The sequence below is a fragment of the Dermacentor albipictus genome, chromosome 5, assembly GCF_038994185.2.
Source record: "Dermacentor albipictus isolate Rhodes 1998 colony chromosome 5, USDA_Dalb.pri_finalv2, whole genome shotgun sequence".
In the NCBI taxonomy this organism is placed as follows: Eukaryota; Metazoa; Arthropoda; class Arachnida; order Ixodida; family Ixodidae; genus Dermacentor; species Dermacentor albipictus.
The window spans coordinates 69,173,796-69,197,955 of record NC_091825.1 but is presented as its reverse complement, the minus strand read 5'-3'; the positions used below and the strand labels follow the sequence as shown (position 1 = coordinate 69,197,955).

General features: G+C 50.2%; 1 protein-coding gene across 2 annotated transcripts in view; it reads right to left on the bottom strand.

Moving 5' to 3' along the window:
- Positions 1 to 3,648: 3,648 nt before the first annotated feature.
- LOC139059898 (uncharacterized) overlaps positions 3,649 to 24,160 on the bottom strand; it is a 34,486-nt gene continuing 13,974 nt past the window's right edge. For both annotated transcript variants that reach the window (XM_070538448.1, XM_070538449.1), the window contains exons 4-6: positions 19,380 to 19,615; positions 18,565 to 18,800; positions 3,649 to 4,083 (exon numbers count right to left, since the gene is read on the bottom strand). In XM_070538448.1, coding sequence (XP_070394549.1) covers positions 3,714 to 4,083; positions 18,565 to 18,800; positions 19,380 to 19,615 — 842 coding nt within the window. In that variant the 3' untranslated portion in view covers positions 3,649 to 3,713. The remainder of the gene's footprint in view (positions 4,084 to 18,564; positions 18,801 to 19,379; positions 19,616 to 24,160) is intronic.

Genomic DNA, 24,160 nt, shown 5'->3' with positions numbered 1-24,160 from the left:
GACTTTATTTTTGTGTTCGCACAGTCTATCGTTAATGCATCTGCCCGACTGTCCGACGTAATAAAAAAAATTACGGGGTTTTACGTGCCAAAACCACTTTCTGATTATGAGGCACGCCGTAGTGGAGGACTCCGGAAATTTCGACCACCTGGGGTTCTTTAACGTGCACCTAAATCTAAGCACACGGGTGTTTTCGCATTTCGCCCCCATTGAAATGCGGCCGCCATGGCCGTCCGACGTAATACTTCCCACATGATAAGGGTATACGATATATAATTGATATCCTACAATCTCTCAATTTCTTCCTATGTTTAACTTGGCAGCTGGGGCACTCTTTTTTTTTCTGGTCTTGTTTTCCTGCACAAGCTGATTAGTTTGTTAGGCGCAGAAAAAAAACCACATCTGTGTTACCTCGGCGGGCAATTTTCTTTAAGTTGTGCGACAACCAGTGGATATAACGTATCACTGTTGGTCTTTTTTTCTCGCGGTTACTATTTCCTTCCGCACGTTCAGGAGTCCCAGATTGCCGCACTTGCCTAAGTATTCCCTCTGCAACTGATGCCAGAACATGATTGGGATAACCTGCTTCATGTAGCCGCATGGTCCCTTGTCTAAAGGCTTCGTCAGTGCAATGACGGCATGATTTAGTAAGTGCGTTAGTAAAACACATTTTCGCAATTCCTCTTTGTACCAGTTTAGAATGTGCTGAATGATATGACAAAACAGTTTATTTGTCCTCGGATTGTAACACCAGCAAGTTAGATCATCCCCGAAGGTAAATTCAACATCAAGAAATTTGATCTTTTGTTCTATGGGCATTTCGACCATAATTCTAGTGGACAAAGGCACTCACGTATAATATTACTAACAGCTGAACACTCTGTGCCAAAGTTGTCTAGCTTAACATTGACAAACACTAAAAAATCATCAACAAATCTAAATGTTTTCACAACTTTTGTATCATTCATGCATGAACACAGGTCTCTGTCTAGCTTAGCTAAGTACAAGTTGCTTAAAACAGGCGCTATGCAGCATCCCATACAGACCCCTTGTTTTTGAAGATACGGAATGTCATTTCTTTGCACGAATGTTGACTTCACGTACAAGTCCAAAAGTTCTAAAGAATATTCAACGGTTGTGCTTGCTTTCGTACTAAATCTTACAGCCCCAAATTCATCTATACATGATTGAACACAACTTAACAATCCATTTTGGGGCAAAGAATAATACAGGTCCTTCACATCTGCTGAGAAGGCCTTTAGTCCCGCGTTACAGTTGGCTTCTACAAAGGCTAAAACTTCCTCGGAATTTCTCGTAATGAACGAATCTTTAATCTCCAGTAGGTCAAGTTTGCCTAATAAATAGACTGCAATAAATTTCTGCCACGTGCCTTTCTCAGATACTATTACCCTGAACGGGACGCCTTCTTTGTGCGTTTTCGCGCTAAAAAATACATCGGGACTGTCATTCTTGCTTTTTCATATTGCTTTCAATACTTTATCTAGGTTCATGTCTCGGCAGATCACGACAGCTCTGCTCTTAACTTTCGCAAGGGAAATTTCCTTGTGTTAATTGAACACTGCTGTTATTGCTTCATTAGCTTTTCTGGTGTAGCCACAATTTTAATATAATGCAAAGCCTCCTCCTTGGTCAGCAGGTGGGACGGACAGTGCATTTCCGACTAAGTACAAAACAACGAGTTTCACTGGTAACTTCGAACTTTGGAGCTTACATTTGTTCAGGACATCCACGCCTTCAGAGTTCATCCTCACGCGTTCGTATTCCGGTGCACGTCTTAAGATCTGCATCGCATTCGACTTCACGCGTCTTATATGCAAACTTAGACAGCACACATCATGTTTTCGCCAGAAATATTGGCTCTCCGTTCTTATAGAATTCGCTTTCAAGGTTCTATGGGAAACATGGTGGAAGGTTTGACACTTCGGCCATGTGTAGCACAAGCTACTGCGCGCATATAGTGCCGTAGTGGATCAGCATGTAGTTTCCCGTTGATGAAGCGATAGAACACGCATTCACGTTACAAAAATCACGCTATTTATCGCGCAACTATATTAGCGTGATGTCGGACTATACTGGCATTTTATGAGACCAAGTAGATGCAAAATGTAGACCGTGCGAAACTCGAATTTCGTGCCCCGAAAGGCATCGGTGTTGTATCAGGCCACGGGTATAGAGCTCTGTTGTTATTCTTCTTTGAAAACCGAAGTTGTACAGAAGCACAGTAAACCTGGTAACTTCACGCAAAGGTCAGGCGACTGTTCCCTTTTCAGAACATTTCTAAACCTTTCAAGCTTTTATAGAGACCCGCCGTGGTTGCTCAGTGGCTATGGTGTTGGGCTGCTGAGCACGAGGTCGCGGGATTGAATCCCGGCCACGGCGGCCGTATTTCGATGGGGACGAAATGCGAAAACACCCGTGTACTTAGATTTAGGTGCACGTTAAAGAATCCCAGGTGGTCTAAATTTCCGGAGTCCTCCACTACGGCGTGCCTCATAATCACAAAGTGGTTTTGGCACGTAAAACCCCATAACTGACCCTGTAAGTGCCCGCTGCAACGCTAGCCATTTTACTGAGGGCTGCAACCTGTGGCGCATAGTGGAGTCTATTAAGCCACAGCCTCCCTCTTTCTCTATCATCTTTCACCTCCCACTCCCTCTCCCCTGACGACGCTTCGCCGTGCTCCCTCACGGGTTGCAGAATCAAGCGTCTTTCCTTTCTTTAGATCACTATCATCATCTACGGTGTAAATCCAAGGTAAATACATGACCTCTTGTGGCAGTGCCCTGGTAGTCAGAATTTTAGGCGCAAGACGCACAAGACGGCCAAGCTAATCAAACCAGTGGACAATACCCGTAGTACAACTGTACCTGCCTCACACAGTGCCGCATACGGTTAATCCAATATCCCTTTGTTTATTTTTTCATTATACATATCATCATTATCATCATCAGCCTATTTTGTACACTGGAGGATGCAGACCTCTGACTGCGATTTCCAATTACCCTTATCATGCGCTAGCTGATTCCAACTTGCGCTTGCACATTTCCTAATTTCAGTAAAAGGATCGACATTTGGGCGAGTTGGTACTGGTTGAACATCTTGAAGGGGCAGCCCAATAAGACTAACACAGAAGGCAGGAACAGAGCCACAGCCACAGCAGTCAGCGCTGTCCTGTGTGTTTCTGCCTTCTGTGTTAGTCTTATTGCGCTGCCCCTTCAAGATGTTCCTAATTTCATCCCACAGCCAAACCAAACCAGCCTTAGGTTCAGCGAACGCGCACCTGCGACTGCTGTTTGCATTGTAACCTTGCGCACTCCTACAGGCTCTAAGCACCTTGTGCACAAAACAATTTTAAAACACCACGAACAACAACGAACGCAATTCATGTTGTTTAGCGTATTGCCATACGTTCGTTTCGTGGCCTCAGTTGCGATGCTAGCAGAAGACGCTTTACTTCTCCATAATTCTGGAATTCGCCTCTCCAGTTTAACTATAGTTTAGGGCGTACGAAGTTTTCTGCTCTTGCGCTATAAGTATTTTATGTATAGCAGTGACACCATGCGCTGCCCATCAAGCCATCTGTAAACACCTGGCACACGCGCACGAAGTATTGCGTGAACGAAAGAATACAATTATCAAACTCTGCCATTGTATTGTTACATATACAAACGAGCGCAGCGCAGGGCCTGCGGCTACGGTCGGGTTGACGGCGCCTTCTTGCAGGCCGATTCACAGGCAGCCTTGGTGAGGAAGCGGTTGGCGCCGGTCAGGCACCGGTGCGACTCTAGCACGCGCCGGGTAAGCCTGAAGCAGTGCCTCCCGCCCTCCACCGCCGACGAGGGCGCCCCTGCCGCGAAGAAGGGAAACTTGAGCTGCTCGCTCGAGCAGGGCCGAGTGCCCGGTGCGGCGCAAGGCGGATATCGTGGGTTCGTGCAGTGGGCCTTGCACTGGTCGGCCGTGGCAAACACGGCGCTGTCGTTGGCAGGGCATCCTCCGGCGGGGAAGTTCCAGGCTAGGCACACCCGGCCGTCGAACCACCACCAGCCGATGCGGACGTCCTGCCTGCGGGATACAGGAAGATAATGTGGAAATAGGCGGAAGATGGCCACCGTAAAGACAGGCCACCTGTCCGGTAGTGGGATATGGAAGTAATGCGATTAAAATGTCATAAAAAGAGACCAAATAAGGTGTGCACATAAACGAAATGGGGCCTGGGGGTAGTCTGCGACTCTCTTCAGATGCAGACAGCAGAGTAATGCGCTTAAACCTACCTGCCGGTGAAAGTCTTTACCAATATCCCCAGGACTCTTCCCTCCCACAAAATTCGATTGTCCGATCCATCTAGTGCAGTCAAAACCTCATTTGTATGCACACTGTAGCGAACAGCTGTTACAGCGGATATTGATGGTTTTATCACTGAAGCCACAGCGGTAGCGTACCCGACTATCGGATATTCCGGTACACAATGAGCAAGCGGCCCTGAATTTCCAGCCTATTCACAGTGTGCACTAAGCGTTGTTTCAGCCAGTGGCTGAATATATACTGAATATATAGGGAGACCATCGCTAACCGAAACATCTCACGAAGACCATGCAGCCGACAGCCACCAATGCCCCGCTGGCCTCCTCTGCAACAGCCGCCCGTGCCATTGTGCCTACTCTGTCAACACTGAATGCTACTAGCGACGTGAACAATTCTAAGCCGGCAGCCCTGCCTCAACCGGCTGCGTTCCTGCACTCCGCGCAGGCAACCGTGCATGTTCCAGCCACATTCAACGCTGTGAGCAACGCTGAGAGCTCCGACTCGACAGCCACGTCGCAGCCGGCGTTCGTCGCCTCAATGTCTCCTACGACCAAGCTCGGATCACTAACCATGTCGCAGCCAGCAGCGTTCACCGTCGCCGCCACGGATGCCGCCGCGTCTATGCCAACCACATTGGCGCCTATTGTAAAGAGCTGCAATCAGACATCAAAATCGCCGCTGACCGCACTTGTTGCAGCCGCTTCCACCGGATCCACCACTCCTGCCGTGCTAGACAGTGCAAACTCAATGCTCGCCGATGACATTCCCAGTGTTCCTGTCGCCCCTACCTCCTTGACCACCGTGTATTCGGCTGACGACTCGTCGGCGGAGATGGATTTCACGACGTCCCCAGACAACGACCATAATACGCCATCATTGGAAAGCGGCTGGAGCACCGTCAGTACCAGCCGTAAACCTGCCTTCGCCGCCCGCCCTCGCACCGAGCTCATTTCAGTTGGGATCCAACTTCCGCCCGGTACCCTCACTACCAAGCTGCCTCTTTGCGACTTGCTCACCGCCATCATCTCCGCCGCACATCTCTCCTACAAAACCAGCGCAGAGGTCACCCTTCAGGCCAAGCCAGCTCAGAGCTTTGTATTTCTGAAAACACGTTCCCCTCTCACCACCCAACTCCTACTCTCTTTCTCAGGCATCTTCAGCTCCACGGTAAGCCAATCACCTTCAAAACATATGCCCCAAATTCTCCCATTTCCTGCCTCGGCGTCATTCAAAACGTCGGTGGTCACTTTACTCCTGCTCAGCTCATGCATGAACTTGAATCATATACAACTGATATTCTCGCTGCTCGTATGATGGGCTGCACTGCATAAGTGCTCATAACCTTCGCTGACACCGTCATACGCCACTTCGTATATCTTAAACGCGTCGCTTTACGATGCCGCCCTCATAAGCCTAAGTCCCCCACATGCACCCGTTGTCATGCTTTGGGACACCGTGCTCACCAATGCCCTCAGCACAACGTTCCGGCCAAGTGCCGCCGCTGTGCTGCTCCTCTACCCGCAGATCCTACCGTTCACGCATGAATGCACCTGTCGGTGCATTCACTGCCAAGTAAACACACATCCCTCTCTCGACCCTACCTGCCCCCTTCCTCCTTGCTAAACAACGCGAGTGTGCCAAAGCCGCGTTTCTCCGTCGCACAGCATTGCGCAGGGCCACTCAGCCCACCCCTTCCTCCACCTCTTTCGCTAATCATGCATCTCCTTCAACTCAGGCTTCATCACCTCCAGGCTCCTACACGGCTACAGTGAAAGCGCCTTCGGTGCAAGCATCCCTTTCTTCCTCTACTATACCCTCGCCATCCCTGATTGACGAGAACCGCTCCTTCGATCTCCGGCTCACAATGCTGGAGCGTCACCTCCGCGAACAACAGCGCATCTCCCAAGATTTAAACAGCAAATCCACGTATTGACACAAAGCCTAAAGACAACCCCCTCGCCTCTTACATCCCAGCTTACCAAGCTAAATGAGCACCTTGCCACGTTCATCACCCCATCCCCTAACTTAGCCCAGGTCGCCCCATTGGCTGATCTGGTAGAAACCACCACCACCGCACACCACACTCGCTTGCTTCAGCTCGAAACTTCGATTGTCCAGATCCTCACCACCCTCCAAACTCAATCCAAGCCATTGGAATCATTCGGTTCTATGCTCGACTCCCTCCAGCAGTCACTCCCCCCGGCCAAAAAGAAGGAATGTGTCCCCGGAAACTCTTCTACCTCTAACCTATCGTAGATATGGCGTGTGGAAAGGACCTCGGGATTGTGCAGTGGAACTGTCGAAACCTTCCCCACAAAAAGACCCCCCCATCCACCAGTATCTCCTCACCCGCCCTTCCCTGCCCCATTTTCTCCTTCTCCAGAAGACGCGGCCACGACCATGCCACGAGGGGCACGCCGCTTGCGTCCATTTATGTACGCAGCGAAGTCCTCGTCGAGCCACTTGATGTCTCCTCCAGCCTCGATAAATATTTAGTTGGTGTGGTGTATTACCAACCTTCTTCGCGCATCTCACTCGCCCTTATGTCCTTCTATAATCCCCCTGTCACATCCTCATTGCCTCATTCATTGCCTTGGGCAAGTTCCTTCATTCTGTTCCCGCCACCACCCATCTCCTCCTTGGGGGCGATATTAATGCCCCTCACACGCTCTGGGGCTACCCCCAGACCCTCAAGCCCGGCCGCCTTCTCCACTGTCTTGCACAGGAATACCACCTCACCCTTCTCAATAATCCTGGCTCCCCTACTCGAGCGGGCCCTGTCTCACAGCGCTCCACGACACCCGATTCTCGCGGCTCCCTTTCTTTTCACTGGCAGGTCACAGCTGAAAGCCACTTCAGCGAGCATTTCCTCATTCATATTAGCGCCTCTCTTTTCCACATCCCTCGACCGCACTCAACTACTCACACTGACTGGCACGCATATCGCACAAATCTCCTTTCCGCCTCCTTTGAATATTACGACGACTGGACGTCGCGCATCTCCGCAGCGCTTTCGACCAGTAGCCGTCGCGTTCGCTCACGTCACCCTATCCCAGAGCCGGATCCTCACTTTCTCCGTTTATGGCGTCGGCTGAAACGTCTCCAACGCTCCTTGCGCTCCCAACCCCGCAATACCCAACTTTCCTCCCGGATTGCTGCATTGCGGACCGAGATAGTCGTCCACAGCGCGTCCCTCGAGCATTCTCGTTGGAGTGCGCTTTGTGACGGCCTCGACTCCGCATTACACTTGCGATCCACGTGGTTCCTTTTTAAATCTTTCTTAGGTACAAAGCCTGCCCTTGCTCCCACTCTAGCAAAAGCCCTCACTCAGGGGACTCCCTCCGATGTCTTTGACAAGCTCAATTCTTTGTATCTCCCACCCCCTCTCACACCTTCCTACCCAGCCTACTCGGGTGATCCAAACCCAGACCTCAACCGCCCTTTCACTCGCCGGGAGCTCGAAACTGCTCTGGCTGTTAATGCTTCTCGCTCGGCTCCCGGTGAGGACGCCATCACATACACTACACTCCACAACCTTCATTCCTCCTTCAGACCTTCAACAATGCCTGGGAGAGCGGCTGCTTGCCGAAAACTTGGACATCCTCCCTTATTTCTATGATTCCGAAGCCGGGCAAACTTCCCTCCTTTTCTAAGCTTCGCCCTATCTCCTTGACGTCGTGTGTTCGCAAGACCCTTGAGCGAATGACTTTGACTCACCTCTCTGATTTTCTTGAAACGAGAGATTTCTTCCCCCATTCCCTTATCGGCTTTGCACCGGCTGTGCACAGAAGGCGCGTCTGTGCACAGGACATGTTCCTGATTCTCCAGCGCACCTTTCTCTCGCCTAACCGCAGCCAGATCCACGCTCTTGTGACTGTTGATGCCTGCAAGGCGTTCGACGGTGTGAGCCACGACCACATCCTGTCTCAACTCTCCTCCCTGGACTGCGGAAACCGCATGTACTCTTATCTCCGCTCCTTTCTCTCTAACCGAGTGGCTCGTTTTCGAGGGGACACACATCTGTCCGACCCCCACCCGCTCACCCGTGGCAGTCCTCACGGTGCTGTTCTCTCTCCTACCCTTTTTAATCTTGCTATGACCCCTCTCACCTCCCAACTGTAGCCCAAATTCCTGACCTCCACCACATCTCTTATGCCGACGACATCACCCTCTGGTGCTCATCTGGTTCTCCCGGTCACGTACAGGGCTCCCTGCAACGTGGTCTCGGTCTCATCAACTGCTTTCTCTCCACTGCTGGCTTGTCTCCTGCTCCGGAGAAATCCGAGCTTCTCCTTCTTAACTACTCCTCATACCAGCGCTCCCACAACGCCCTAATCTCCCTCCATCTTTCCGGCACTCCCATTCAGTCCCGGCAGTCCTAGCAGTCCCATTGGGGGACTATTGTCCCCCAATGCAAAGTTCTTGGCTTTCCGTTGCATGCAGTCAAGAATGTGTAAGCCCTCCACCACGCTGTCAGGACCTGTCACTCAGTAACACACCTTCTGTGGCGCGTGGTCACTGGGTGCTCGGGCCTCCACGAGGCTCATGCGTGCCGAGTTGCCCATGCGCTCGCCCTCAACAAGTTCCTGTACTTTGTACCTGACGTTTCCTTCACCCACACTCAGCTTAACACCCTCGAGACCGCCATTGTGGGCCTCTACAAGGCAGCTCTCAACCTCCCTATCACCACCTCTACTGCTAAGCCCTTTGCCACAGGCCTCTTCCATCCTCTTCGTTCTCTTCTCTCTCTCTCCACCGCGAATCCCAGCTTGCCCGACTTTCTCTTACCCGTCAGGGTCAGTGGTTACTGGTCCAGGTGGGTATCTCTCCCATTCCCGTTTCCACCTTTACCGCTCCCAAATCCACCCCGGCTCCCAATCTTCGCATCCTCACCCTCCCGTCCAATATGTACCCTGTCCTGCATGCCGGCCGTCATCACGAGGCCACGCAGCATCATTCACCCCTCTTTACTACCCAGGGAGTAGCCTACACGGATGCCTATTTCATACCTCCTCGAGGTTTCTGCGCCTACGCTATCTACCATTCCCACCTCCCAGCAGCTGAAACTCACACGAGTGGGCCTTACCTACACCCTCCGGATGCACTCTCTCTCGAGGTCCTTGCCATTGCACGTGCCCTACAATCATTTTCCTCCCTTCCCTCGCTCCCAGAGTACACGATATACACCGACTACCAAGCCGCCACTCACCACATACAGAACCACACCCTACCCCATTCACTCCAACAACAGGTCGAACGAGCGGTCTCCGCACTGCAACCTTCCACCGTTTTCCTCCGCTGAGTCCCTGAGCATTCGGGGATTGACGGCAATGAGCTGGCCCATCAGTTCGCCCATGACGTTTTTAACCGGGCACCGTTGATCCCCTGGTGCAGGCCCTCGGAGGATTCTGGGGGACTCTCCCTGCGCCGCACTATGAAGAAAGTTTACCTCCAGCTCCGTGTCGACAAGCGCCTCTACCCTCTCCCTCATCCATTACTCACTGCGCCGGAGGCTCGCCTTCTGCCGCACATCCAAATGAATGCACTGGTTACCCCTTCCCGCCTCTTTCTCTATCGCTATCGCTCCGACCCCTCCTGTCCCAACTGCCCCTCTACTTATGCAGACCTATCCCATTGCTTATTCTACTGTCCGGCTGCTCAGCAACCAAGTTCCTATCCTCCCCCTTCGCTTTCCATCACCACCTGGCTCGACTGGCTTGGCGCTGAAGGTGAAGAAGAACAGCGTCGACTGGCCACCCAGGCGGTCGATATGCTCGGCCTGTAATTTCGGGCTGAATAAAAGTCTTCTACTACTACTACTAGGGAACTTCCAACGCAAGCGTAAAAAGTATGACGGATTATATCGGTGGCATCGAAGAAATTCCCGATAACAGTCAGCACTACGATGGAGTTTACACCGTTGTCTAGTGGGAATTCACCTGGTAGTGCAATAAGGAACGCGTTCGAATATATTATTGCGATAGCAATAATAAGGGCACCATCGCCGACTTCCTGATGTTCCGTATAAAGTACAAGGGCGATAACGCCGTTGCAGCACTCCGCATGCTGTATGCGAGAGGTGAACGTGATGATCGCCGCTCAATTTCACGAGCGCGAGTAAAGCGGGAAGGAAGAACGCCGTCTTTCGTCGCAAGCAGGAAAACGGGGTAGGTAGGGGTACGTTATACTTCGGCAGCAACTAAGCATGGCGTAGCCACGCGGCCTTTTTAAGCATGAAATGCTTTTAGCTCACGTTGTCATCGACCTTGAGGTGACCTTCAGCCAAACATCAGAGCAGTTATCCGTGCACTGAAACGAGAACATCCGGGTGTGTTGCGAGAACAAAACGAGATCACATGGGCAACCAGCCAAAACATTAAAAAATGCGGTCTCTGGCCCCCAACCCCTTCTATAGGATCGCATTACATAAGCTAGTTACTGCCGAAACAAATTACAAAAAATGTTTCTGCCGAGTTGCGAGAGATCATTCGGACAACCGGTCAAAGCTTAAGAGAATGAGGTCTGCGGTCCCTAATCCTTTGTACTGGATCGCATTCATTGCAAACGCTAATTACTGCCCAAAAAAGCTACAAAAAAGAAACGAGCGCAGCTTGCACTAGTGGGGGCACGGCTGGAGTCAACAGGGGAGCTTGTGATAACCTAGCTATTACGTGGCTTACCTAAGTTGTTTGTAGGTTTTGCGAGGTTATTCTCGCTTTTGCTAACTTGTCTCTGCGGGCTTGACGCTGGAAGTTTTCGAGCAGTCGCAGGCCGGGATCGCTTTATCGACGACGTCGAGCGCTCAGGCGCCGACTCTCGCGTTCCCTGGACTGAAACGCGGGATCGTTGAGTCGGGGTCGCCTCTTCTTAGCCCCAGCTTCGGCGCGGTGTTTTGGATCAGCTCGGCTGTGACACATCGCTTCCCGCTTGGCGGTACGACGCTCTTAGTGATAAGCAGCTTCTTCATGCGTCCGGACTTCCTTCGGTCTTTCTATGGCAGCAGCACATACGCACAGAGTAGAGGAGGCGAGAGGTGTGTCGCTGCGCCGGCTGTTCCGAGCTTTCACTCGACTGTGACGTCACGACTCCACCCTACGCGCATGGTGTGCGAAGAGGTTACGTGGCTCGGTGCTCTCGCCGGTGGTTACTAGGCAACGCGAGGTGGCGCACAGATGGGCTGCGTTTTCTTGTAACGCTCCACAGCGGAACTAAAAGCTTAAACAGCTCCGCCGTTAAAATATTGACCAGTTCTTCAAGCTGTAAATTCTAGTACGCTGAAGTTTTACTTGTCATTTCCAAGAGCGACATTCAAAAGGAAGATCAGGGCACCATACATACACTTCAATGTCATCTTTTGGCGCTGAGCGCTCTTTTGAACGCCAGCGATCCGCGAATTCCGCGGCGCGGGTTTTGCGTCGCCTCGAGAGATGGCGCCATGCCGCGTGCCTCCTTCAGGCGCTTCTACCCACCGCGGTGGCTTAGCGGTTACGGTGCTGCGCTGCTAAGCACGAGGTCGCGGCATCAAATCCCGGACGCGGCTGCCGCATATCTATGCAGGCGAATTGCAAAAACGCCCGTGTCCTGTGCAATGTAGGCATGTTAAAAACCCTCTGGTAGTAAAAGCAAATGCGGAGTCTCCCACTACGGCGTGGTTTTGGCACGTAAAATCCCAGAATTCAATTCATTCTTCTTCTAGCTATAGTCAGGTACAATTTCAAAAAAAAGGAGGCCCCGCCCAGATGACCGAAGCGCGACAACTGATTGCCTCCGCGACTACAATAGTCCAGCTAAAAAAAAAATAAGAAGAACGTGCTTCGAGAACGCGTAATTCTCGGTATAAATCAAGACTTCTGTATTTTTATGACTGGTTTGTTAGAGCTCTCGTGATTGGAATGTTATAGTGCATGCAGGATCGCGAGAGAAAAATAACCCCATGCCTTGTACAACGCTGCGCGTCGTCTGTTTTTTAGCTTCATTGGAAAGGACGAAAGGAGAACAACTCTGCATTACTTTCACGCTGGTTTACAAGTACACGGCACATCTACCCATCTTGCGAACTTAAAATGAATCAGTTGCTATTCAACAAGTACTTTAAAAAACAATACATTTATTGAAACCATCACAAACCTGGGGCGAGAAGACGATCGAGGCAGGAAAGGTACAAGAATGCTTCATTCATCGCAAAAAAAAAAGAACTCTTGGTTGTAAATAGCATAAGATTTATATTTTTTAGTGATGTGTTTTCACAAACTTATTTTCAAGAATGTGATAGTTCTTTTGTTTGCGTTCCTTTTCGCATGTATTTTTTTTTTGCAAGTTTGCAGTCTCGCCAGTTCGCGTACGTAGCGTCAGTGATGATCGCTGCTATCTTTCGTCGCCGGATGACGGCTCATAATAAAAGCAAGTGGCATGAATTGTGCATTGTAATCTCGCAATAATATCTCCGGTATAACAGACCACCACAAACAGTTCGTAAATTCACTTTAACGAGAGGTAGACGCGCACGACTGACGCGATTCGGCCCAGTTCGAAGTGCGGGACGCCATCTCCTCCATCGGTGGGATCCCCGGCTGTCCGGCTCATGACGTCAGTCTAGAGTGCGCGCCTATTGGTGTAGGCTCGTGTGCGTTCGCCTTGGAGGAGTAAACGCCCCTTTTTTCTGAAGTTGACCCGACTATAGATAGTGCGCTCTGCCTCACTGGCATCTTCCGATGCTTGTCGTGCGGCCTTAAGCCGGTTTACTACTTCTAGCTGGGCAGCGTTCATATGGACCAGTGCACAGTAGGCGTGGTGCGGTGTGGTGTAGTGGGCTGGGGTGTGTCGTTGCGAATGCGCACTGCACCCATTTTAAGATTGTGACTAGTATCATCTCCAGTCAACCTGCCTTGCCGGTTGCCATTTCATGCTTACATCTATTCTCGATTAGGGGAGAGCCAGCATTTTTTTTAATCGATCTGCTTAGGGGGAAGAGTCTAGGTGGGACGAGGGCTCGTAGCTTTGCATGTGTTGCGTTCTCGCCACTCAATTTGCGCGCAAGTGAGACACCATGGTGGTCACTTCGCTCGCTGCTGCTGCCGCGCTTCCTCACGCTGGCGTTTTGACAGAGCATGTCCACGGTCATCGAGTGTGATGTGTGAATGTTTGCCTGCGCGCGCTCGCACCATGCTTGTTAATTTAGTTAGTAAGCGAGTGTTTACATGTTTACATCGCCGATAAATCTAATATCCTTACTTATTATACCCGCCATGCTTGATCAGTGGCTATGGTGTTGGGCTGCTGAGCACGAGGCCGCGGGATCGAATCCCGGCCACGGCGGCCGCATTTCGATGGGGCCGAAATGCGAAAACAACCGTGTACTTAGATTTAGGTGCACGTTAAAGAACCCCAGGTGGTCAAAATTACCGTGGTCCCCCACTAAGGCGTGCCTCGTAATCAGAAATTGGTTTTGGCACGTAAAACCCAATAATTTAATGTTTTACTTATTATGATTGCCTATTTAATTTACTATCACAATCGATTCTTCGCCCTGCGGGCGAGACCGATTTTTATTGACACGTGTACACGCTATCTTTCTCTGGTGACTTGTTTTCATCAGTTAATAAATGTTAGCGAGACCGATTTTTATTGACACGTGTACACGTATCTTTCCCTGGTGACTTATTTTCATCAGTTAACAAATGTTAAAAGTTATCGTTCCGTGGAAGATGCGCCTGCGTGTATCTGAAGTTTCTGGAATATTATCGACGGTTCTATCCATTATATGTTGTCCCCGAACCTAGTGTAACCTAATTGCATGCGCGACGCTAATAGCGCAGTGCTTTGTGGAAGGTACGCCTCCACCAGCGATTACGATGGAACATCAGACGAGTCATGTATAACAGCCGGCGCACTGGACCCACTGATGAGATTTCGAGGATCGACGATTGCACTCCCCGCTCTCGTGTGCTTTATGTGTCACTTGCTTAAGTGCGCACAGAGGTGCGATCGCGCAAACAGCTCGCTTTTCCGTTCTCTCGCTTGCCCTCTCGTGATTCGTTGGCGCCCGCGCGTTTCGTCACGGCCGTCATTGCGCCGGGGCGGGACCACAAAATGCGCTTACGTCACACTCCTGTCAATCATTCCAAAACCGAGTGAAATCGGCCGCTATCGTGGAACGGTCGACAAGGGCATTCGTTTCGAAGAATGAATGGCCGTTGCCATAGCAGCGCTAGTAGCAGACGATGCGCCTGTCGTCTGCTCGTAATGTCGTCGCTCGCCGAGCTTGGTTGGCCCTGCCGGGGGTCCAGTTTTTTTAGATTAAAGCGCGATCCGCCACTGCAGAACGTTAGCGATGTTAATTATTGAAAACAACTGTGATCACAGTGAAATTAAATGTTGTGCCTGCGCTGTGATAAATATAACTAGTGTTCTTCTTTTTAATGTTGTTTGATCTGACCTCATTTGTCGAGAATGCTCGCCGTTTCACGTTGTGCTCAGAGAATCGCGTTCATTGTTCGGCGGTTTGACGCTCACGAGTCACGATGACAGCTCCTATTATCGCGCTTTTGGAGTCTCTCGGGCAGCCTCGGCGACGCATCTCTCGGGACGCATTTGACGAGCTTACCGAGGAAGAGTTCCGCGAGCAATTCAGGCTCTCGAAGAGCACTGTACGGTGGTTCTGCGAGCAATTGGAAGACGTTATGGGTGGCCTTCGGACCGGTGGCATCACGACGCAAGGCAAGGTGCTTTGTGCTCTCCGTTCGCGACGGGGAGCTTCCAAAGATCCATTGGCAGCGAAGAATTTGTATCCATAGGGCTGGCTTCCGTGAGCGAGACCATTCGCGCAGTTGCGGAAACAATAACCGGGATGCGCCGGCAACAGGGTTGGGTGAGCTTCCCGTTGACAACGGCCGGCAAGCCTAGTGCAAAGGCGGCCTTTACGGATCGCGGCCGCATTCCCGGTGTAGTGGCCTGGGCCGCTATTTTGTAGCGATGCCTTATGCCTTATTCTATGCTATTCTTATCATCCACCACACACGGCGGCCTGATCCCGTTGATAGTGGGGGCAGACCGTCGCTCTGACCACTGGCTTAGCGCAAAAAGCCTGAAAAAGCATAGAATCGGAAAAGGCATCGCTACAAAATACCGGCCCTGTGTCGACGGGACGCTCTTGGGTCAGCGCGCGCGATGTCCGCACAAGGTACGGATGGCCCTCTATGAACGCGACCAACAGTTCGCGTTGGTGCGGCGACACGTGCGGGTCAAGTCTTAGATTTTTGTGCGACGACATAACGATTCGCAGTCGATGAACAATGATCGCCAATTGAACTGCGCGCTCCTGCCAATTTGTTTTGGCGTGTGCGATACCACCTAGCGGACTAAACCAAAATATATGCCGCTTAAATTAGTTTTCTTCTCTCGCATCACATTTCCGACGCAGATTATATGTTGCAAAAGAAAGTGTTTTTTTCTTATATTACGTGTTTAATTATTAAAGCATCACAAACATTCTGCACGTAATATATTGTCCCCGATCGAAGCCCAAACTGGTGACGCAAACTTCCGGGGCTGGGCTCGCTCGTTTATTGGCTGTGCTCTCCCTCCCGTTCTCACAAATCTTGCGGACGGCCCACTTTGTGACGTAGCAGCCAGACCGAACGAACGGAAAAGCGAGCTGTTTGCGCGATCGCACCACAGGTTCACCCAATAAAGTGTTCGTTTCCTGATTCACAGTTTTGCTACTGTGTTCTTCACTATCCCTACGACGTGACATCTGGTCGAAGTGCTTGTGCGTTCATGTACCAGAGGCCTTCACAAAGCCGTGATCCAAGCCTGAACCGTGATGCCAATACCAACGCCGCCCCGAACCATCGCACAAACCCCAGCCTACAAAACGTGCCCCTGAAACACAGACTTCTACCCGAGAATACAAAAAAAAAAAATCAAGTCGAAGCAGCCGCGATGACAGCCAATACTGCCTCCTACACCGATCCTGTTCCAACAACCAAGTGTGCTCCCTATTTTCCACGGAGCTTCATCGGACGACCCAGAGACCTGGCTTGAGACATTCGAAAGACTGTCAAACAAGTGGAATGCTGAACACAGGCTGCGCCAAGTCTATTTTTTCACTAGAAGAAAGCGCGAGAGCTTGGTTCAAAAATCCACAGTCCTCGTTAACAGCCTGGAGCATGTCCTGCAGCGTCTTCCTAAAGACATTCACAAGCGTCGTCAGAAGAACATATACTGTAAGCACGAGTGAAGGTTTCCAAAGAGAACATCACCATCTCTTCCTAAGAAATGACCCAATGTGTCTCCACGCCGACCCGTATATGCCTGAGGAGAAAAAAATACGGTTCCTCATGCGTAGTGTAAAGCAACAACTCTTCGCCTGACTTATGTAAAACTCGCAGAAGATCGTAGCAGAAATTCTGACGAAGGCTACGACGACTGAGGAGACGCTGGAAATGCGTACTAGACAGTGCAATCGCCATTCCACTCCCGACAACACAGACCTTCAGACACCTGCGGGAGACGATAAGAGCAGTTGTGCGAGAATTGCGAAAGATGTTGCCAGCGTCGCAGCCCCAAATGAACACGTGGTCCAAGAGGACATCCAGCAGTCGCTGTGAGTTCCTGAACCACCCCAGTCTCAGCCTGAAACAGTGACCCGAGCCACCGTTACCCGCCGTCAGGTTCCCCCTTCACGCCCTAATTTCTTCGCCAGAGGCCGCCACCTCGCCAGGCCGTCGGCCCGCGCAATGCTCCAAGCCAAACGGACATTTGGCGCGTCCCCGACCACCACCGACTGCGCTAACACCGCAGAGAAGCGGGTCACGTCTACCGCCGGGTCCCATATCGAGAGATGGGATTCCAAGATTTGACGTCAACGCGCCGGTTCCGCAGCAAACGAACAACCTCGTGATACCGCCTACTACCCTGCCACCATTCAGTGGAGCACCCCGCCAACTCCGCGACCGTCCAGTTTGCCTTCACCGAGAGGCTACCTGTGGCCGCAGCGCTGACGATCCACTCGCTCAGTCTGCTGCCAGTCCGTAACAGCAACCTATGGAGAGATCACCAAGATCCTCCGCCGTCGGCGAACACGTCGAAAAGAAGATCTCGCCGACGAAGCCTCATAGCCAAGAAAACGCTCCCTAAAGAAGACCTGACGACTCAACGTTACATCGCTGCGACAACGCGACGCAGCCGCGACCCGACGCCACACCCTAACTGCAACGCAAGACAAAGAACCGCCGACTTTGAAGTGTTCTCGAAGGCCACGCAGTCACCGCTTTAGTGGACACAGAAACCGTCTACTCCGTCATGAGTGGACCCTTCGCCGCTCAGTTGAAGAAAGACTGCATGGGAAGGCCCTCGAATTGGGACAGCTGGAGGACACCTGATAACAACGAGTGTAATCTGCGCAGCAAGAATTACCGTTCATGACTGGACCTATACCCTACGACATTCGTTATCCTCAACAATGCTCACGAGAAGTAATTCTTGGCAACAAGCAACAAGGCGCAGCCATTGACCTGAAGTCCAAATCGGGAACGCTATCCGAAGACCAAGCTGAAAACAACAGAGAACATCACCGTTTTTACGGAAGATATGACCGAACTCTTGCAAGCGTGGTGAATAGCTTATATATATATATATATATATATATATATATTGTAAGAATTTTTGCGAACTTCATTTTCATTTGAACACAGACAATCAATCAGCGGATCGTGTTCGTTTTTGCGTCAGCGCCATTTTTCCTTCTTGGAATAAAGCGTCGTCTCTACAAGGGCCCCTACAAAGTCACAGTGCAGACCTCGCCGGTGAATTACTGCGTTACACCTTTTGATGCCCTAACTGACTGCCGCGGAACAGAGATCGTGGACGTTTATCGCCTGAAGCCCTTTCATATTCATCTGTACAAAGTAATCATCAATCATCGGCTCGTGTTCGTTTTTGCGTCGGCGCCATTTTTCCTACTTGAAATAAAGCGTCGTCTCGACCACAGCATTTCAACATTATATATCTATATATATATATACAGTGAAGTAGACGCGCGTATGAAGCGGTTTATATATATATATATATATATATATATATATATATATATATATATATATATATATATATATATATATATATATATATATATATATATATATATAAATGCAGAAATGAATTGACCAGTTTTGTGTACTCTTCGAGTACTCGTGTACGGCGGCTTTGCAAAGGTATTGCAACAACCGATGTGCGTCGTACCTCCTGCATCCGAGTAGCAGCGTCTTGTCGAGGCATGCCTCGAGCGGTGGCTCCATCAGCACGCAGCTCGCCTCGCATTCGCGCCACGAGGTGAACCGGTTGGGGCCGCGGTTGCAGAGCTGCGCGGGCCAATCGTCGGCGGCGGCCAGGCAGGCGTTCAGGGACGCCCGGTAGAAGAACTCGCGCCGGGGCTTGCGACAGTACGTGTAGAAGACTGCGCCGCACTCTGGCTTCGCCTGCGACAAACAGCAGCAATGAGAGGAACGGGATGGTGAGGCCTACCCATCAGACATGTCACTGTAGCTAAAGACCCGGCATCCACGCGCCATCGCCGCTTTCTTTAACTGTAGCAACCAGAGCTAAAGCCAACCAAGCCAAGGTAAAGCAGAATAAGCAAGCCAGCCAGCCACAGCCAGCCAGCCACAGCCAGCCAGCCAGCCTGCCAGCCAGGACAGAACTGATTGATTCACAGTGTTTAACGCCCCAAAGCCACATTGGTTATATGATAAATGCCGTAGTAGGGGCCTCCCGATCAATTTTGACCCCTTGAGGTTATCTAAAGTACAGTTAAATATAAGTACACGAGCCCTTTTGAAATTCCCCCCCATCGAAATGCCGCAACTACGAACGGGAATCGGACCCGCGACCTCCTGCTCAGCAAGGAATGGTGAGGCGTTTATCGCTGCTGGCGTTTAGTAACCAGCTACTCAGCAGCATCACGACGCAAATTGCAAGACAAATGAATAATTTTCGTTCATTATTTCAACTTATGCTCGTAACACTTTGCGTCGATCGCTCATCGTCGTCAGACTTACGGCTCTTCGGAACGGCAGCGCCAAGAGATCCTCGGCAGTCACCATGTCACCGCTGGCATTGCCGTATGCCGCGCCCGGCTGCTCAGTGGTCAAGTCCTCCTCGGCTGGCTCACTCGTAGCGGGCGGCGTCTTCCAGGAGGCCCCCAATGATGCCTCATTGGCCCCGGCATCATCCCGCCGTGGAGACTCGGTGAACCGAACCATGCCGGGAATCAGTGGCTCGGTGGGCGCCACTCCTGGACCGGATGATTGACATAGAGGGTATTTCACCAACATATGCGGCCCTACATTGGCGGTCGCTGAAACAAGTGTTCGCAAGCGTGCTCCTCGATGCCTTCGAGATCAGGGCAGTGTTTCAGTCTAAGGCCACCAGGTTTGCACATTGCAAATAAACGAGCGCATACACGTTCGTGCCTGCAATATAGTACATCGATGTTCGAGGCTAGAACAGCTGAAAATTCGAACAAAAGTCCCCGCACTCTCTTTCTCGAAAGAGCCGCTTTTTCCACCAGCAGTGACAATGCAATACGCGTAGAGACTGCAGCGCACAAATAGTCAGCAGTACCGTGAGGAGCGCGCAAATTCTTGTGTGTAACGCAGACAACCCAAAGTGGCCTCTAGAAATATCCCGCGTAGCGTAAAAATAAAAGTTACATAAAAGAAGAGTGTCCTCGCGGCATGGCCTCGCGACCTTTCTTGTGCTTCTATTTCGTGTACTACACAGAACCCTTCCTTTAAAAAAAATTGTACAGATCCCAGAAGGCAAATACACCTGGTACCAAAGCTTCCCTAACCACCCATACGTTCAAAACATGGCGGCTCTTCGGTGGTTTATGGGGCTTAGCACCATCTATGCGACGGCTAAACACTTCTGGCGAAAAAAAAGTGTGACGCCATTTCCGTTAAAACAGAAGTGGCGTCATTCTACAGCGTAGACTGTTATGGCTTCATGTCATAGCCGCTTCAGTTGGCGATGTTGGCCGCCGCCGCCACCGGTGTCCGTCGCAGCTCTCACTAGCCTTCTACCCACTATGGTGTATTGTCCAAGAAATGATTGGATTGTCTTAAGGAAGAAAAATGATGATTCAGGAGATGTATAAAAAAGGCTCGAATGAAAAGCATGTACGTCGTACCTTAATAAATCAAGCAGGCTAGGGGACTGTCACCGTCCCACTTCAAAGGGAAGCTAATAAATCATCATCATCATCATCACCGTCATCATCATTAGCATCATTAGCATATCGTATCTTGCCACTTGTGGCGCGATGCGAGATGTGCGCCACGTAACGTCGATGTGTGCGCACTTTGCGTTGCAATTGTGTATTTTTACGACAGGTGTCCCGACATGTAGCAGTGGCACGTAGCAGAGGCATGATGAATATAGCTAGCCTGGTTAACTCAAGCAGGCTCGGTGACTGTCAATGCCCCGTATCGAAGGAGATACCAATCATCATCATTATGATCAACAGCATCGTGTCGTGCCACGGATCAAGGGATGTGACATGTGAGCCGCGTAGTCCGCTACTTGTGCTTACTCTTAGGTACACTTTATGGAGCCTCCTCGCAAGGTACGAACCGCTGCTGAAGAAGCCAATCGTAGAGCTGCGCGCTCGGCTACAACTAGGCAACGTCGCGCTTAGCATGCCGCTGTGCAGATAGCAGCACAAGCCGTAGCCCGTTGTCGACGCCGGGCAGACAGTTGAGATCGTTCTGGAGCAAAACAACGCGAAGAGACTTCGCCGCGAAGATACTCTGCAGTGCGCGCTGCCGAAAATGCAGTACCTATGGAGCCGCTTCTCCTGCTTACGCTGCGAGACTGTGCAGTGTGTGTCGCATATGCCTGCGACTTTTTTTTTTTGTCAAAGGCGCGAAATTTGTTTTTGTGGCCTGCCATTGAAGCTGTAGTTTCAAATTACCCACAATTCGTCTCCATGAGCGCTTAGAGCTTTTAGCGCACCGTCAACCGCACGGGCGGTCCAAATCGCACCTATTCATAGAGCATGGCTTCTTTGCTAGGTCAAAGAAAGCTTTGGGTGTTGAGTGCTCATCGTACCGTTGGACGCCAAGCTCGTCGGCCAGCACGGCTGCACGAAGGCAGCGTAAGTAAACAATTATCTGGTAGTCGCAACTCACTACTTCTGATTGAGCATGCGAAGAACGATGAAACACACCTCGCAAATTCCGCGCCACCAGAATTCCGACAAAGGTTGACAAGCGAAGCCACACATCGGTGCTTAGTAGCAACTAAACTTTATGCGCGTGCCTTCAATAGCTGCATTGCATTTCGTTTGATAGCGACGTGAACACCCCCGTTTTATAGCGGCCGCTAAAAAGCAGGCATTTCTGTTAGTATTCAAATAAAAGAGAGTTGATTTACCACACATTGCTTTACCAAAGTAAAAGCTGACGCAAAGTTCCCTTTTCTTTCCTCGACACGTACAAAACATTGATTAGGAATTGTATTTTTGTTGAATGAAATGAAACAGTTCTTAAAAACATTAGCTATTAGGAACAGTAATTCTTTCTGAATGTTTGTCCTCTCCTAACGAAGTCGCGCTTCCATCATCATCATCATTATCAGCCTGGTTACGCCCACTGCAAGGCAAAGGCCTCTCCCATACTTCTCCAACTACCCGTGTCATGCACTATTTCTGGCCATGTTGTCCCTGCAAACTTCTTAATCTCATCCGCCCACCTAACTTTCTGCCGCCCTCTGCTACGCTTCCCTTCCCTTGGAATGCATTCTGTAACTCTTAATGACTCTTAATGACCATCGGTTATCTTCCCTCCTAATTGTGTGTCCTTCCCATGCCCATTTCTTTTTCTTGATTTCCACTAAGATATTATTACCTCGCGTTTGTTCCCTCACCCAATCTGCTCTTTTCTTATTCCTTAAAGTTACACCCATCATTCTTTTTTCCATAGCTCGTTGCGTCGTCCTCAATTTAAGTAGAACCCTTTTCGTAAGCCTCCAGGTTTCTGCCCCGTACGTGAGTACTGGTAAGACACAGCTGTTATAAACTTTTCTCTTGAGGGATAATGGCAACCTGCTCTTCATGATCTGAGAATGCCTGCCAAACGCACCCCAGCCCATTCTTGTTCTTCTGATTATTTCAATCTCATGATCCGGGTCCGCAGTCACTACCTGTTTTAAGTAGATGTATTCCCTTACCACTTCCAGTGCCTCACTACCTATCGTAAACTGCTGTTCTCTTCCGAGAGTGTTAAACATTAGTTTTCTGCAGATTAATTTTTAGACCCACCCTTCGGCTTTGCCTCTCCAGATCAGTGAGCGTGCATTGCAGTTGGTCCCCTGAGTTACTAAGCAAGGCAATATCATCAGCGAATCGCAAGTTACTAAGGTATTTTCCATTAACTCTTGTCCCCAATTCTCCCCAATCCAGGTCTCTGAATACGTACCTCCTGTAAACACGCTGTGAATAGCATTGGAGAGATCGTATCTCCCTGCCTGACGCCTTTCTTTATTGGGATTTTGTTGCTTTCTTTATGAAGGACTACGGTGGCTGTGGAGCCGCTATAGATATCTTTCGGTATTTTTACATACGGCTCGTCTACACCCGGATTCCGAAGCGCTTCCATCGCTGCTCCCATAACCACCCTTGCTGATGTCGGTGATCATTGGTTCTGGACCGCTTTTCGCCCGAAGCTTCGCGATCTATTCGGATCGACCTTGGATCCCACGCACTGGGAAAATCGATGTCGAGCGCAGCGCTTTGCATGTAGCTGGTTATCCCAGCCGTCGTTTGGAGTTCCACAATATGTTACATGATTCTGTAAGGCAAGCAGTTGATCTTGTGTGCGACGACAGCCGCAAGGTGACGACATTGCCGATAATATTACGATGAGTGTGCGAATGTTTTATTACTGCGCAGAAACATTACAACCTCTCCCGACACACTTTAGGCCGATCCCTAAAGGCGGTACTATTTCACAAAGCATATTTAAGCTCTAGCTGCCACTAGGGAAAGATGAGAGAGTCGGCAAATATTCACGCATTCCATCCCTATTCACGCGCCGTTCATTAGTTAACCTACTTTAGTTCCTCATACCATAGAATAAAGCACAAACGTCTATGTATCATAAAGACTGCCATATTGTAAACAAAAAGCATGGTGCACATAACAACAGCCGACTTATGCGCAATAATCTGGACTGCATACATCTCAAGTACAATGTTTCACCACCACTTCGCGCTACATACCCTGTTTCGTGACTTTCTGGGTCAGTTCAAAATAACAATTCTGAATTCAATCGCGAGACAAATGCTCGATCCTATGCCTGTAAATCATGGACTTTTCATCTCAAGTAACATCTCATGACATGTTCTAGGTGTTTGTTGGCCGCTTTAAATTACCGTCCCATTCCCCCTGACGTCATGAATTTCTGCAAGTTATGCATCGCATCCTTTTCTCGTTTATCAATAAATATTAAGCAAATAGCGTTCGAAAGTGTGAAATGGCTCAACGACACAACTTCCGCGGTACATAATGGCAGGCGTGTCACAAACACAAGGAGAACGAGGACAACTACACGCCCCCCCCCCCCACCCCCTTTTCCGAGTTGCCTTTCCCGTTCTTACAAGGCCTGTCTGAACAATGTCTGATCTTAGTAATTTCAGGGAAAACTACAGGGCAGATGTTGCAACACTGTGTGCCCTGGAAGGAGGATCTGTCTTGTCTTGAGCATTCAGGCGGCATGATCTTGATTTTTGTCTACTGTTGTGCAGTACCTGTCGCATTGGGTGTACTGTCTTCCGATGT